This window comes from Sinocyclocheilus grahami, unplaced genomic scaffold, assembly GCF_001515645.1.
Source record: "Sinocyclocheilus grahami isolate Dianchi unplaced genomic scaffold, SAMN03320097.WGS_v1.1 scaffold442.1, whole genome shotgun sequence".
Classification (NCBI taxonomy): Eukaryota; Metazoa; Chordata; class Actinopteri; order Cypriniformes; family Cyprinidae; genus Sinocyclocheilus; species Sinocyclocheilus grahami.
The window spans coordinates 2,037,150-2,054,725 of NW_015505621.1; the positions used below are offsets into that span (position 1 = coordinate 2,037,150).

General features: G+C 34.7%; 2 protein-coding genes across 10 annotated transcripts in view; both read left to right on the forward strand.

Moving 5' to 3' along the window:
* Positions 1-2,915: 2,915 nt before the first annotated feature.
* Positions 2,916-7,120, forward strand: LOC107552161 (protein SSUH2 homolog; the record flags this gene model as incomplete). Its single annotated transcript, XM_016233989.1, has 9 exons — positions 2,916-2,926; positions 3,234-3,283; positions 3,998-4,073; positions 4,940-5,075; positions 5,237-5,297; positions 6,288-6,384; positions 6,482-6,584; positions 6,674-6,781; positions 6,884-7,120. Coding segments are annotated over 9 exons (783 nt in total), but the record flags the coding sequence as incomplete, so codon positions are not given.
* Positions 7,121-17,132: 10,012 nt separating this feature from the next.
* The window catches only part of LOC107552172 (uncharacterized), a 33,406-nt gene continuing 32,962 nt past the window's right edge, over positions 17,133-17,576 (forward strand). For all 9 annotated transcript variants that reach the window (XM_016234001.1, XM_016234003.1, XM_016234006.1 and 6 more), the window contains exons 1-2: positions 17,133-17,216; positions 17,300-17,338. In XM_016234001.1, the coding sequence (XP_016089487.1) occupies positions 17,171-17,216; positions 17,300-17,338 (85 nt within the window). In that variant the 5' untranslated portion in view covers positions 17,133-17,170. The remainder of the gene's footprint in view (positions 17,217-17,299; positions 17,339-17,576) is intronic.

Sequence of the window (17,576 nt, forward strand, 5' to 3'; positions counted from 1 at the left end):
GCGACTTCGACATAGTCAAGAACTGGCTCTTGACACCATTCATCCAATAATTCTTGATTCAAGAAATTCTGTCATCCAATTTTGATTTGCAGCTGTAGATGCCAAGTTGGGTCATCCTGGAGTAGACAGAGTTTACGCTCATCTTAGGCGCTACAACTGGATTTTAAAAGGTAGGCAAGCTGTGAAGAAATATCAAAGAAAGTGTCTGGAGTGTGCTAAATGGAAAGGAAAACCAATAGTTCCTAGGATGGCTGATCTTCCTCCATCTAAACTCAATTTGTTCAAACCTCCCTTCTGGTCCACAGGAATGGATTGTTTTGGGCCATTTGTGATCAAGTCTGGTCGCAGGACTGAGAAACGATGGGGATTCGTTCACGCTTAGTAACACATACAGCTGTTCCCTCACCACAGTGCAACAGTGAAAAGGGACCCCTTTCAAACAGTGTCACGTTCCGAACGTTGTTTTAACGACATGCGCATCATAACAAAAATAAACACCGGTATTCGGTATGAACCAGCACTATAGTGGAGTTCATATAAATGGCATCTTTCCTTTTATCATTAAAGGTGACCTATTGTGCCCCTTTTTACAAGATGTAAAATAAGGCCCAATCCCAATTCTACCCCTTAGCCCTTCCCCTACCCCTCTGTTTCGCGCATTCACGTGAAGGGGTAGGGGTGTCTCGATTCTCTTTTGGTTGGAGGGGTAGGGGTAAGAGGAAGGGCCAGATAGCCCTTCAAACTAAGATTTGTCATGACCACACTTCAAACGAAGGGGTATGAATTATCTCAGCGTAAACCGGCTTCAGCGGCAACATGGCTGCCCGAGCGAACAAAAAGACACATAAATGTAAGCATTTTTGGCATTAATAAAGATTTTAACGAAAAGTAATCATTTGTTTTATGTTACATTCAATCATGAGTTCATATTTATGGTCATGTTACTCAAAGAAATGTTTGCAAAAAATCGCTAAAATTTGCTAAAGTCATATAATTACTGCACGATTGTGCCACAACATATTTTCATGTCTGATCAGTGCGATAACCACCATAGACATTGAAGGGGGCTAGTCCCCCCAATAATTACAAATCACTAAACCCTTTTCTCAAATATTGCCAATTCGAGAAAGAGAAAGAGAGAGATGAAAGTTACGTGTGCGTGTCTGTGCGTTTCTCTTTTTAGAGTGAGTTTACTTCAAAAACAGCGATTTTATCCTCTTGTTGCTGGAAAATATAATGTAGCGAATCGATTCAGTATTTAAACTGTCATTAATAAAAGTCGTGGGGCAGCGTTGACAAGTTTCATTTCTCCTGGATGTGTGAGCTGCGCGATCTCCGATGTGTGTGTGTGTGTGTCAGTAAACAGCGCAGTAATATAGAATGGTAAGGCTCTAATGCACACCAGCATAGGTATGTGTATTGTAGAAGCTAGACGACGTGATGACGTGTGACTGTATAGTAGTGGTGTCCCAATTCTTAGGGGAATATTTTCACCCCTACCCCTTGACACTCTGTTTCAACGGACAAGGGGAAGGGTTATAAAGGGGGAAGGGGTAGGGGAAGGGTTATAAAATAGAATTGGGATTGGGCCTAAGTCTCTGATGTCCCCAGTGTGTCAAAATACCCCACAGATAATTTTTTATAGCTTGTTAAAATGGCCACTTTTCAGGTATGAGCCAAAACGCGCCGTTTTTGTGTTTGTCCCTTTAAGAGCTCAACAATAAGCATTTTATCAGGTTCATATTTTTTATTTGACCTGCCAACATTCATGAAATAGCCGATTTATCATTAAATAGTTGTTTTAGTGACATTTTGATAAGTTTAAAAATATCAGTTTTCATTTATTGTTTTTCATTTATTGCCGTGGCAATGAATTTCAATTAAGATATGAGACAAAAGTCTTTTGAAAATGTTTTTTTTTTTTGTTGCAAGAAAATGGTCATACAGTCATTCAAAGTCGGCAACAACAAAACAGAAAAATCTCAGGCAGAGACAATGGTAGCTTTAGCATCATTAGCCTTAAAGAGTGCCAAGGAGCTCTTTCAGAAAGGCAATTTGGAAAACAAAATATGACATGTGATACCTAATTTGTCTGGAGCTGACGTTTGCGCACAAAGCGTTGGTATTGATCCCTCTTTCAGAATCAACCTTTGCGAAAAATCCAACATGGAACTGACCCTCGTTTGTGAGGCAGTCTGGTGTAAAATAATTGGCCCAAACATGCTGTATACTGTAGGACTTTTGGCGCTGACATTGTATATCTCCAGCAGTTAGCTACAGCAAGAAAACAGTAATGGCGGAGTGATGCTTCTCACTCACAGGGCTGTTTATGCTAATAGGGCAGAGATCGTCACAAATGGGCAGGATTTCTCCCTACAGTGATGTCAACGTAGGGACAAATCTGGAATTGCATGTTCAGAGAGACTGTTTATGATTTATTGGGATTATAAACAAATGAGTGGGTGGATGTTAACCATTACAGGCTGGTTGTTTTCACACACTGTGGCCACACAACACCTTATAAAAGTATTTTTTGCATTATAGGTCCCCTTTAATGCAGCATTTATTCAGACTGATTCTAGGCTAGGTACAGTTGTGGATTCTACTGTAAATATTGTTTTGTTACCATTTTGGTGATCAGTTTTCCATTTGACTGTAGTTTTCATTCATTTTAATTTTTAGAGCTGTTATTTATTTAGTGCTTTATCTCTGCAACAGTCTGTTAAATATTTCACTGAAGAACCCAGTGGTTCTAACTATGGAGGTGGGCGTTAAACCACAGACCTGTAAACTCTTCAACCATTATCTCGGAAATATCTCTGTCTTCCGATCATAAGTCACAAGCGTCAGAAAGTGAGCTTCTTTACAGATATATAATCTTCATCTGTCTCTTCTGAGTTGAGCAGCAACTCTGAGATACAAGAAAGTAAGTCTCTGATTACGTCTGTTGAAAAGAAAGCTTTTTGAGAAAAGAAAACATTTGGCTAATAATATATATATATATATATATAATGAGTAAATTAATTGCTATATAATTAATATTATTATAGCGTATGCAAAAAGTATCCTATTTATGAATGTGCTTTTTTTAGCCAATTTAATGAGAGAATGTAAAAAATGTAAATTTATCAGTGTTTGATATTGCTTGGCTGAAAAGAAGTTACTAAATATAACTGATGATGATAAGCAAATACAAAACTTAAATTAATTTGTTGTAATTGTTTTCTTGCAAGCATGTTTGACGGCATCCCAGGATATGAGGGAATTGCGGCAGGTGGAGGTGGTAAGAAGCACAAAACAATATTAATTCCGTAATTTTTTTCTTAATTATGTATTAATAAATTATTTATTATATCACATTATTTAATTATTATTGCAATAATTAATAGGGCCTCTACCATATAACAGCATTCAAAAGTTTGGGGTCTGTGATTTTTTATTTTTTTTATCTGAAAGAAGACTGAAGAGTTATGCCCACCAAGTCTGCATTTATTTGATCAAAATAAAAACAGCAATATTGTGAAATATTATTACAATTTAAAATAAAATTTCAATTTGAATATATTTTAAAATATATTGTTTTTTCCTCTGATGGAAAAGCTGAATTTTCACAAAGTTCAGAAGAACAGCATTTATTTGAAATAGAAACGTTGTTTATAAATTGAATGCATCCTTGCTAAATGTATTAATTTCTTTTAAAAAATCGTACTGACCTCAATTTTTGTGAATGGTAGTGAATATACGGTTTCATTAAATGATTAATTATACCATTTTTAAAAATATGAATTGCAAGGCCTCACTTGCTAGGGATCCAAGTACATGTAACCCTTTTTGTTGGAAACAGAAGGAAATGGAAGAAAGAGTATTAAGAGTACTAAACAGTTGATGTGTTAACTTTCATGGTTGCAGTGGTATAGCTTCTAGATTTTAGAATTTGGATGCTGGACGGATTACTGGAGTTATAAAAAGTGGTCTCTTGTGAATGTTCCTGTAACAGGTGCGTATCTTCCTCCTCCAATGCCTTCTGTGCCGATGCCTGTGCCTGAACACGCTTCCAGCCATCCAGAGTGGCAGTACGTTAAGTCACATTTATTTTTATAGCTCTTTATACAATACAGATTGTTACACCGATTTCCAATTGGTGTAAATCAAGTTTTTAACACTGTTTACATCTCTGTCTGGTGCTTTTAATAGTCAAGCCAAAGGCAAATGATATCAGTCATCGTGTCTGACGTTGTAGAGAGCGATACATAAAATGCATTTCCATTCTGATACATCGACTTGTAAACGACCCTGTATACTTGAAATCAAAAACTTTTCCTCTGCTTTGTCGGAATCGGTTTCTGGTTCAAATATATACGCCTGAATTAATCCAATATTGCTAATATTGCGAAGCGTTTATTACTTCAGTTAACTGAGTGAAAGTGGAGCCGGTAGTCAGAACTGCTGTGATTGAGTGGAGGCTGGGACTAATTTGCATATTCATGATCTTCGTATATGAAATGAGGTAGACTTATATTCAAGCTATTTTAGGGCATGAAGAAATTATTTTGATGAAAAAAAGTTAAAATGTCATTTTGATTATTAAACATGAGTTTTATGAAATAAAACGGGGATTTTAATGTTGTAAAATAAAATTCATCAATTATGAAATAGCTGTAATGCAGCTCTACAGAAGATCATGAATGGTCCTTCAAATCAGTTCAATAAGCGTGTCGATGTTGCAATGTTAGTGCCATTATAGTTCAAATTTTGTCACTATTTTGTCAAATACTGTTAGTGCAGTTAAATTGATAGTATTACTGAATATGAATTCAATTACTTTACTGTCTTTGTGCTTAACATGGTGATTTCCCAAACTGACTTCTGTTGAATGTTCATATAAATGTATTATTCAACATATCTGCATGTCAACAGTATATCACTATCTTCCTGTTAGCAACAACATTCCTTCCATCTCAGAGGGAAGAGCGCATCAAGCTTTTGAAGAGTACGTCTCCAGCAAGTGCTGCTATAGTTCTGCCCCGGTCAGAGAGGGGGTCATAACTAATATGGAGTCATTTAATACCTACAGGGTGAGACCTAATTTTCATTATGAGCTTTGTGATATTATAATTCATTTTGAGCATGTGGAGCAGAAATGTACAAGTATATATGCATAAATATGGAGTTGGTTTGGCTTTATAGAGCCAAGTGTTGATAGATGTATTCATGAGGTCTGTCTTTTTGTTCTCAGTATCGTTTGGAGACATTCGCAGAGTCCAGATCTACTAAATGGAGTCAGGAGCCTTACACAGGTACTGACAGTCAGTGTTGGGGAAAGTTACTTTTAAAAGTAATGCATTACAATATCGCGTTACTCCCTAAAAAAAGTCACTAATTATGTTAGTTACTTTTTATGGAAAGTAATGCATTTCGTTACTTTTGAGTTACTTTTTAAATCTGGGCAGTGCTTGCATGTTTGTTTTTAATACAAAAAAGTTCTTCTTTTACAAATGTAAAAGCCCTTTCGCAACAGAAGTGAAATTAATACGCCTCGGGCTGAAGGAAATGTAAATTCACGTCTGTACAGTAGAGAGCGCAGCTCAAACAAATTGCATGAAGAATATGACGCAGGACAAGAAAGTTCAACACTATTCAGCAATAACACAAATGAAACACAAATGTGTCATTTTTGCTTATTAGTATTATTCATCGAAGGTCAGTATAGCAAAGACATTGGGTAATAAAATGGGATTAACATAAAAAATTATGTTTGTCTTATTTAACATATTTAATTATTGCATGTTTGTATAATATTCTGAGTTTGCATTTGACTGTTTTTATTCATTTTGAGGAACACTGAATCTGTTTTTGTGCAGGTGAGATGAGTAAATACATGTTTATCTCTGCACTTACTCCCCATTTCTCTCAACATGAAGAAAGGAGAGCTGTCAGTAAATGCATGGGAAACAAAGTAACCGGCGTTACTTATGTGAAAAAGTAACTCAGATATTTCCTTTGAATTTCAAAAGTAATGCGTTACTTTACTAGTTACTTTAAAAAAGTAATCTGATTACGTAACTCGCGTTACTTGTAATGCGTTACCCCAACACTGCTGACAGTCAATAAAGAGATGCTTGTTTAGGCCGCGTTATATTTGCTGAATGAAATCCAATACTTGATTCTTACTAATTTTGGGGTGCCGATTCCAAAATAGTTCAAAATGTTGCTCAAACACATCACACTTTCTCAAAATATGATGCATTTCATAACATTTTTGCTTTTTAATTCTTTTGCTGAAGAAGTCTTGTATCCCTTAATCAGTAGAAAACTTCCACAAATGCATGATTCATATATTCTTCTGAGCCAGCTGCTCGTCTTCATCAGCCTCAAAGTTAAATGGTATTATCATCATAATTCCACTGATAATATCCTAACACTGTACACTCTGTCAAACTCAACTGTCTCATTCTGAAAGCTACTTTTTGGGCCATTTCAGGAGCACTGAGAAGGACGATTACGTGCAAGATTCGAGTGGACTGAGACCAGAAAAGCTGGGGAAGGTTTCAGGAAAGGAGCTCTTCAAAGACGCCCAGATTATGGTAGGGACAGAGAGTGCAGAAGATAGTTAGAAAGAGTAATAAGAAGCTGAAGATGATATATGTGCAATATGGTTGTATGTTTACTGTAGGTCTATCCAGTGATGGGTTTCCCTGATGTTTCTGTTGCACAAGCATCTGAACGTTTAATAAGAGACCATCAGGTGAAATATACCAAGAACTCCCGCATATTACAACAGGTAACTATTGTATTTTATTGACAGTTGTATTATGCCATCATGATCACTTGATACCGATGAATCCTGAATGTGGTTCTTTAAATCAATTTTCTTTTGTTTCAGAGGCAGACGATTGAGCTCATTACCATAACGAAAGTGAATTACACATGGAAAGAGAAGTCCTATGTTTACTGTGTGTATGGAAATGAGTTGAAAGTGAACACTGATGATTATCCCGCCACCTGCTGCTGTTCTGTCATGTGACTCAACAACAACGCTGTACATGCAAACATCAAAACCGCTGACTCTACATCCCACATTCATCACATCTCAAAACACCTTGTCAGAGATGGCTATTACTCCGTATTTTAAAACTGTTTTAGGTGATTTATGTAGATTTTAAAAAACTATGAATATTACAACTTATTTTAATGGTAGTTTTGTAACGCAAATTTTCTGAGGCAGAGTTCTGCAATGTAGCCTGCAGTAAATTTAGAAAATTCGAAATAATGTCTAAATAAAGTGAGTTTTGTGAATGGAACACAGCAACTTTTTATTTTTGTAAAAATAAATCCATCAAATGTGAATGCTGTTTAAAAATGTAAACACGAGATTACTTTTTCACACTTCAGGTTTGCAAAAAGTAAAGTTAAAAACTACTCAGAAATCACTGGTGTCGGCCATGTCCACACATACACGGGTATTTTTATAATCGAGTTTTTCCTTCTTCCGTTTTAAAAAAAATCTCCGTTCACATGAAAACGCAAACGCATGCTATGAAGCGCTGTCAAGTGCATGCTAAACCAACAGGTGGCGATATAATCTCAACCGTAAAGCCATGTTGGCCAATCAGAAGCCTGAAAAAGTTTCCAGTAGGCGGAGATAACAGTGCAGGCTCCCGATGTCACTAGCCAAAAACTCCGGTTTCGCTGTCTACACGATAACACTGCAACTGGAGTTTTTGAAAATCGTCACCCTGGCAGGCGTTTTCAAAAATGTTCGGTTTCAGGGACCTGGTGCTGCGTTTGCATGTTTTAAAAATAACCGCGTTCGTGTGGACATACTCGCACACTTTGAAGGGGATGAATGAAGAAGTGTTCATTGGTGACCAAATGTATGGGTCATTATTTGAATGTATAAAGTAAATGAATAAATATGAATAAAAAAAAAAGAATTACATGTAACATTCACTGATACAGTAACCTCATTAGGCTTAAAGGAATAGTTCACACAAAATTGTACATTTTCTCAAACTAATCTACATCTTGTATGGCCTGAAGGTGTTTCTTCATTAGAACTGATAAAGTAACCTCATTAGGCTTAAATGAATAGTTCACACAAAATTGTAAAATCTTCTCAAACTAATCTACGTCTTGTATGGCCTGAAGGTGTTTCTTCATTAGAACTAATTTGGAGAAATTAGCATTAAATTACTTGTTCACCAGTGGATCCTCTGCAGTGAATGGGTGCCGTCAGAATGAGAGTCCAAACAGCTGATAAAAACATCACAATAATCTACAAGTAATCTACACACCACTCCAGTCTGCATAACATGAAGGATGTGTCATCCACGTCTGCTACATCACTGTAGCAGTTGCTCTACTGATTTTGAACTGCATAATCCGTGTATCACTCGTTTTTGATTTAATATTGAAAGTAGAAAAATTAAAAGAAAAAAAAAACGGCTCCTTTTTCGTTTTTTCCCCAATTAACAAAATTTTCGTTACCGGGGCAGAGTCTAGATGGGGCTAGACAGGGCTTTCTTCTGTGTAGACCAGCGGTTCTTATAGTGATATTTTTATTCTTAAAGATACATAGCAACACATAATCTTAAAAATAAAAACAATGCCATAAAAGAACCATTTTTGTTTCCCAGTGAACCTTTTAATGAACAGTTCTTAAAAGAACCTTTTTTTTCTTAGTGTGAAGAACATTTAAATAATCTAAAGGACCTTTACTTCCAATGGAAAAGTCCCATGGATAAAGCCAATAAAAAAAACTTTATTTTTAATAGAGGAAATAGTGCCAAGAAAGACCAATGCCAGAAACAACCCTGGGCGCGTGTGGTATGTACAAATCTCTTTAAACTGTAGAAACAGTAAAATGGTGCTAACATTAATCGTTATTAATCATTAATCCAAACCGCAGTCCACTATTTGAGGACCGCAGCATGGGAACGGTTGCATAAACTGCTTAGACTAGTCTTAAAAATTTAGTCATATAATTTGTTTTCTTAAAGACTGGTCACAGCTTTGTAAAGTCTGTTACAAAAAGGTAGATTGGCCAAATTTGAGTCAGAAAAGTAAGACTGATTACGTCTTGGCTAACTGCTAGTTGGTCAAACCATTTCTTAAGACAGTGATATTTATCACACAGCCATTTAATTTGTCCTCTATCTGCATACACACAAACTGGTTTCATATTCATAAGCAGAAAGTAGAACAGCTTATTTATGTTACAGAATGATAGTTATATAGTCACTTCCTCTTTCTCAGGTAAAGACTTATGCTCTGAGTTTTTATTTCATAATCATGCTATGGTTGTTGTTTTTTTTATCTATGTCTACATCCAGTAGGGGGCAGCTTTGTGTAGCTGTTATGATGAGTCTTGATTTTAAAATGTTTTTTAATCATGCTTGAACAATTTCTGCAAATTCTTAATGGTTCATTAGTGCAATTACATTTTAATAATAATAATTTTATTACTAGCAATACATATGTCCAGCTTCTATTTTAAAGTCACATTTTGTCACTGAGAAAAACTATTAATTTTAGAAATTTTTGAAAGCCTCAAACTAAAAGACTTTAAGAGTTGAGAACTGCACAGAGACTTGACATAGTATATGACATGTTTATACATGAGACATTTAAAATGTAAAAGTAACAAAATTAATTTAACAATGACATTGGTTTTAAAGCCACTACAGGTCTGTGGTTATGTGTGCTTCAGTTCCTCATGAATGTGCAGATGATCTCGAGTTACATTTCCAGAGAAATCTTTTTTGAAATCAAAGTTGACAGGTGTGACATTAGGCATGAAGTCAATGCATGAAGATCTTCAGTCCTCTTATCTGTGACAACATGAGGCAGCTTTATGTGCTTCTACCGGCCCTTTGGTCACTCGTTAGTAAGTACATGAGATTCCTTTAGTTTTTCTTTATATTTTGTGTCTACATTTTTAATAATGCAGTTTTTCTGCCTTCTTTTTGTATAGATCCATCTCATTCATTATTCAATGATTATCACCCTTCAATGACAGGTATGTAATATGGCATTTTCCTATCTAAAATCTACATAATATAATTTTAATAGCAATTGAAAGGCCTGACACAAGATTTGTGCAATAAGATAAAGTAAATTCATGGCAAATTTGTCTGAGTTCTAAATCCATATTGGGGGACACAACAATATGACTGAAAACAATAAATAAACAATAATCTTACAGTGTTACATACACACATTTCAGACCTGTTTTCAGTAACATAACATATACAGAGGTTAGTTTTGGATTAATATGCACAGTGATTGTTTTACCTTTTTTGCTGTAGCACCAGTAATCAAAATTGTCTTAATTGTGCTATTTTTCTAATATCAGCACTAAACTGGATCACCCAAAGTATGTCTTTAATTATTTTATAACACTGTAAGGAATGGTTTTTCAAAAGTAGTAAATAAAACAGATTTTGAGAGTACTTTTTGCAAGAAAAATATTTCATTTTTCTACTTCAAAAGTTCAATGTGTTAAATTTTTTTGTGAAATTTACGACCAGTTTCTGGGTGAAAACGGTTTCTACATCAAATGTTTAGGTGTTATGTCTGACTTTTTTTTTTTTTGTGCACAAAATATATGTGTCTTAATTCTAAACGCTTACATTTGTCCGTTTTGTAGGTTTTCTGAGCCTATAAACTGTTGAATTATTTATCTCGTCAGTGTGTTTCAGATGCTCCAGTGCCCATCATCACAGTGTACCAGCAGATGGAGGACAGAGAGCATGTGATCGTCATGTGTTCGTTTGGAAGAAGGTTTATTGAGAGCTCTTTGCAGCTGTCAGTGGACTATGAACAGAACTACACCCTGAAGAACCCAGCATGCATTGCACATGATGTGTGTGTGTTTAACATCACTGTGAGGCCTCCTGTTTCTCTGACATGTATACATGAAATCATTACCTTTGGAAATTACAGTTATCTGCTGAGTGAGACCTACGGTCAGTCTGATAAAATACTGATGTATCTGTAGATGCATTTCTGTGAAAGATAACACAAAAATTATGATTCTGTATGTACAATCAATGGTAGATATGTACACATATAGATAAACATCTTCTGTATTTATCATCATTTTCATGCAGTCTTAGAGCATCATGATGGAGTATCTTCATTCTACATTGGCTTTTTCTCCTTCATTGGTGTTGGTGTCATTATAATGACTGCTGCAGTGATCGTGACCAACATTAGAAGCAATGCACAAGGTGTGTGTTTTGTCAATTATTCATTAATTTAAAGCAACAGTGGATATTATGAAATGACCACAGTCAGATCAAACCTAAACTAAATCAAATTGCAAACTCAAAATAGCAGTTTAATTTGTTTCAACACAGATGTACTCTCTGAATGTAAACACTTAAAATATTGATGTACAAGAGAAAAACAACTCACGCATGTATATCTATGTTCTTTCATGACAGATTCCAATAATGACTATGTGGACGTCTGAATAACATAGCGGATTACTGACGACGTAAAACAGACATAAAGGATGATCTGATCTGGAGGGGGGCAGCTTCTCATCTTCCTAAAACAAATAAAATGTCATATACACTGAAAAAAAATGGTGTAGGATTTACTTTGTAATTATTAATTACATAATTATGAATTAATATATTTAGCTATTTTTGAGTGAAAATTGCTTCAAAGAAACAGCAAGAAATCAAAATTAAAGTTTTTTGGGTGTTAGTATCAATATGTTAGTCTTAAGGTTACCTATAAGGCAGTGTGCTCCAAAACAGTGACAAAATTCGCATTTAGAAGATATAAGCATTCAAAGCTTGCAGTTCGTCACTTCCACCAAAACGGCTCAATGATTCTTTTGACGTCACATCGTACTTCAGCTTCTCATCAAACTTTCTGTCCAATCAAATGCTCTCTAGAATCCAAAGCGCCCGCCCCCTACACTATAAAATAGACGCTGAAGCCACGGCTGAAATCGGTCACTTGTCCACAGAATTAGTATTTTCTGTACAGTGAATGGCATGTAGTGCACTATATAGGGGACAGGGAACGATTCAAACAGTGTAAATATGCTTTCCATTGAGGAAAAAAAGAAGTCTGGTTTCACGCTGTGTCACGCCAACCTCCACACACACACTCTGCTCCGGTCCAGAGACACGATAGCACGGAGCGGATCACATGCGCGAGTCGGTGCAGACCACAAAATGTATCGGAGCTATTTGAATTCTACACAGAATGCTATATTTTATAGCAATATGTATGAGATTGTGGCTGGCATACCGTCAAATGCGGCTTTACGGAGCTCAACGGCTCTGAACGGCTCTAGGCCAAGCTGTGATATAAACGAACGCTATTGGCTATTTTAAAAAGGGGTGGGGCTGCTTGATATGTCCCGCCCTGTCTTCCTGTTCAGCTAAAATGACGTCAACACAGAGTAATGCTGCGTGTTTCTAAGTATTTCAGGGGACCTTTAAACCCTTTAAAGGATGCCAATTTTCCACAAGTTGATATGATTCTTTAGGGTCTTAATGAAAAGTCTGTAGTTAGTTTGGTTAAAATTTATCAATGGTAGTGTAAAAAACACAGTTTTTACCCTGTCAAAAACAGCTCTTTTCAGAGCACGCAGTTTTAAAGCATTTTCCTTTAAATGTTAATGAGCTCTGCTGACCCCGCCCCTTTCTTCTTCAAACTACTTGTAAAAGTGCATGTAGCATTATATGACCCCTTTAACACACTGAATTAAACAAGAAATTTTGATGTATAAAAAGTGAAAATTTGCCTATTTTCTTGTAAAACATACTTCAATAACCTTTGTCTTTTTTTAATAATCTATCCTGTGAATGCCCCCTTCCACCACAGAACAAATCAATAAAAAAAGTAATTGCTACTTTTTTAATTTCACAAATCCGATATTTTTCTTGCAATGCTGAGTTTACGTTTCTCAACTGAGTTTAATATCACACTGTGTTTAAATCTCACAATCTGACTCGTTTTTTTTTGTTTTTTTCAGAATTGCGCATTTATAGCTCACAATTCTGAGGGAAAAAGTCATAATTACCTTTTTATAATTCTGTGGTGGAAACAAGCTTCCATATAATATCCTTCATTCAAAACAACACAAATTATAAAAATGCTATGGTACGCTTTAACGAAGTGCAAGTTTTAACTTTATGTGATGCACAGACAAATAAGCCAGCTGTAAGCTTGTGGTTGTGTGGTCAGACCAGATGATCTGTCCTGATAGTCACAACCCTTTTAGAAAGAAAGGAAAACAACACGACATCTTTAAACTACGTAAATGAAGGAGCTTTCTTAGGTGCATCTATTGTAAGTTATTCATCCACATATTGGAAACAGGCATTATATCAGCCTTAGCTGGTGAACAATAGGCTTATTAGCTCTTAAAATCAGCCTCATTTTGCAAATCCAGCAGAAATGTTTAAGTGTGGAGTTAAGATTTGTCATGAGAACCACTTCTGCTTTGTCACATCTACTCTGTATTTTTCATGTTAACACAGAGGAAGTCTCTATGTCAGACTCTCTGACCGCATGTATCTCAGAAAGCTGCAGATCAAATGATTAAACCGTTCACTCGTTTTCGTCTTTATGTTCTGCAAAAGATATATACAAAAGGTAGTAATTCATGTGGGAAATGCCAGTCTTTCATCATTATGAGGATGGAGTATCTTTATTCTACAGCTGCTTTTCCTCCTTCATTGTTGTTGGTCTCTTCATCATGACTGCAGCAGTGATCGTGACCAACATCAGAAGCAAAGCCAAAGGTCTGCCACAGAAAGCCTAGCAAATAACCAATTCTCTTTTTTTGTGCAACGCTGTTGGGAGAAAAAAAAACTCTTATAGCTGGTCTGAAACCTGACAATTCGCACATTAACAGACTAACCCTGTATGTTTCAGGTCACACAGACAGGGCCTACCATGACATTCACCAGCAAACAATATGAGAATGCATAAAGAACCTTGCGGCTTTCTGAAGAAAGAACATAAGAACAAGAAGAGAAGGCAAAACAACAGTGAAAAAATAAATAAATAAAAAACAAATATCTCTTTTGTAGTTGAAATGCAGGAGAAGAGAAAGAAACAACCATGAATATAAATAATAATCATTTTACTTGTAGTTGACAAAAGTACACTTCTGTTGCAATAATATGTGTTACATCATTTAAAAATGTATAAATACAACCCAATATTTTATGTATTTAAGTTTGACAAACATCACAGCTGTTTTGTTGTTCCTCTCCTCATTCTATAGTTTTCTTGAATAAAAATATCTGCTAAATGAATAAATGCAAATATCAATGTTTTTATTATAATTATCTTTCATGATTTGGAATTGTAGCTGTTGAATTAATCATTAAAATGTACAAATGACCCAAAATGTTTAATGTGGCTCTTTCGCCTGTTGGGTAACATCTGCTACAGTATGGAAGGAGACTACATGCCAATAGCAATATGTGATTTTGAGCTAATTTTATTATTAATTTTTTCTCCATCTGCACACACACAAACAGGTTTTACAGACAGTAGAACAACTTATTTTTGTTACTGAATGAAAGTTAAACACTTCCTCGTTCCCATGTGATAAAAATGGTTTGCTGAATTTCAATTTTATAATCACGCTTAAATTCTGAGAAGCTTTTAATGATCCATTATTGTAATCATTTAATTATTTAATTTGTAATAAAATCCTAATATGTAATATTTTATGACTGTGAAACACATTGATTTATATGGTTTTATATTCATAAGAGTAGAACAACTTATTTTTGTTACTGAATGAAAGTTAAACACTTCCTCGTTCCCATGTGATAAAAATGGTTTGCTGAATTTCAATTTTATAATCACGCTTAAATTCTGAGAAGCTTTTAATGATCCATTATTGTAATCATTTAATTATTTAATTTGTAATAAAATCCTAATATGTAATATTTTATGACTGTGAAACACATTGATTTATATGGTTTTATATTCATAAGAGTAGAACAACTTATTTTTGTTACTGAATGAAAGTTAAACACTTCCTCGTTCCCATGTGATAAAAATGGTTTGCTGAATTTCAATTTTATAATCACGCTTAAATTCTGAGAAGCTTTTAATGATCCATTATTGTAATCATTTAATTATTTAATTTGTAATAAAATCCTAATATGTAATATTTTATGACTGTGAAACACATTGATTTATATGGTTTTATATTCATAAGAGTAGAACAACTTATTTTTGTTACTGAATGAAAGTTAAACACTTCCTCGTTCCCATGTGATAAAAATGGTTTGCTGAATTTCAATTTTATAATCACGTTTAAATTCTGAGAAGCTTTTAATGATCCATTAATGTAATCATTTAATTATTTAATTTATTATAAAATCCTAATATTACTATGATTGAGAAACACATTGATTTATATTTTTTAGACCAAGGTGTGAAGGCCTCAAAATAAAATATCTCATCAGTTGAGAAATAAATAAAAAGAGACTTTAACAAAAGGAGTATTTGTGTGTGTGTATATATATATATATATATATTTGCGTGTGTATAAATATATATACAGTGCTTGAAGTGGGCCGGCACCTCTGTATTTTAGTCTTTAGCATACCTTCACTTTTTTGTACCGCCACTTCTGACATGTTGCCAGTACTCTTGAGTAAAAGCATCAGTGTCTGGGTAATTAGAAATGAAACTATATAAATCACACTACCCAGGCGGGGTCACCTCTCGTCTCGACCAATCACATGAACGAATTCAAGCGGAATCGGTCTACCTTATGTGTAGGGTGCCAGAGCATGTCAGGGGAGGTGCGCAGAGTAGTAGAATAATAATTAATTATTGATTACTAATTTGAATCAGTACATTATAATGAAAATAATACCTTAAAAATTAAAAGAAGCTGGCTTTTGCGATCACATCATTTTAAACTGGTAAACTCCTGGGAAGTCCAAGGATCCAGTAAATTATTTCAGACAGTAAGTTCAAAACAGTGCTAATGCAGAGAAAACATAGCTAATTTCATCAGAGATTGCCGAGAGAATAGTGACTTGCATGCAGATGTCAATAAATTATTCTTTTCAGCGTGTATTTGGCTTAAAAGCAAGAGTGTTTATAATAGACGCTGGCTGAAGGTGGTCAGAGGTTTAGCGATTCTGAATGGATCCATATAGTAGGTTTAGTGGTCTTTGGCGTCTCCCTGTGGTCCTGTTTGATATCGCAGCTTGACATGCTAATTTGTATTGAAAACTTTTATTTAATTATTGATTGATTGATTGTGGCACTATACATACATTGTGAATTATTAAAAAGTACTTATTTATTTAATATAAATAAATAAATGAGGGGTGTGAGTACCGGCACTTCTTTTTTTCCACTTCAAGCACTGTGTGTGTATATATATATATATATATATATATATATATATATTTGTATTCATCAAAGAATCCTGAAAAATGTATCACAGTTTCTACGACAATATAAAGCGGCACAACTGTTTTCAACATTGATAATAATAAGAAATGTTTCTTGAGCACCAAATTATATTAAATGATTACTAAAGGATCATGTGACACTGAAGACTGGAGTAATGGCTGCTGAAAATATATTAAAACAGAAAACAGTTTAAACTGTAATCATTTTGTAAGAAAATACAATCTTGGTGAGAATAAGAATGTGAGAATCTTCTTTCAAACATTAAAAAAATCTTACTGACCCCCAAGTTTTGGATGTGTGTGTGTGTGTGTGTGTGTGTGTGTGTGTGTGTGTGTGAGAATTATACTAATGTCACAGTGTCTAAAGCTGTCATCTGTGGTTATGTGGTTTAATTGCTGATGATCTGAGCTGCATATTTAGACAAAGGGTGTGTGTAAACATTCATAACCTGTAAAATAAAGATATCCTATACTACTATATCCAGATATTTCGCATACATATATTGCATCATAAAATATGACACTGTTTGCCTTAATTTGGTACAGTAGGCTTAATATCTCCTAAAACCAGCCTTATTTTGGAAACCAAGCATCAATGTCTAGGAACTTTTGTCATGAGAGCTACTTCTGCTTTACACATCAACATCAGTACTTTTTTGGTTAAGAAGAAGCTATTGGGTGTTAAGACTCAGTCGCTGTCTTTGTTGTATCTCAGAAAGCTGTAGTCTCTAATCTATCACAGCATGAACCAGCTTTATATCCTTTTATTGGCCCTTTGGTCAGCTTTCAGTAAGTGGATTACATTTCTTTGTCTAAGATTTTGTGTCTATATAAAATATATTCAATATAATGTTTGTTGTGTTTTTGTACAGATTCGTCTGATGCATTGTACTGGAATTACCCTACAACAGGTGCATCATCTAATAACTTTAATCTATTCACTTTTTTCTATCTTTGTTCTTTTTAGAAATAAGCATATACAAGTGCAATTTAATTTTGGGGGAAACTTTTACTGAGATATCTGTTTATGGTGCTCAGAGAGTTCATGAAGAAACTTATTCATGATCATGAAATCATCTGATCTGTTAAAAAATATACAATTATTTAATATTCAACAATAATTTAAAGTCTTTGCTGGTAATATATATA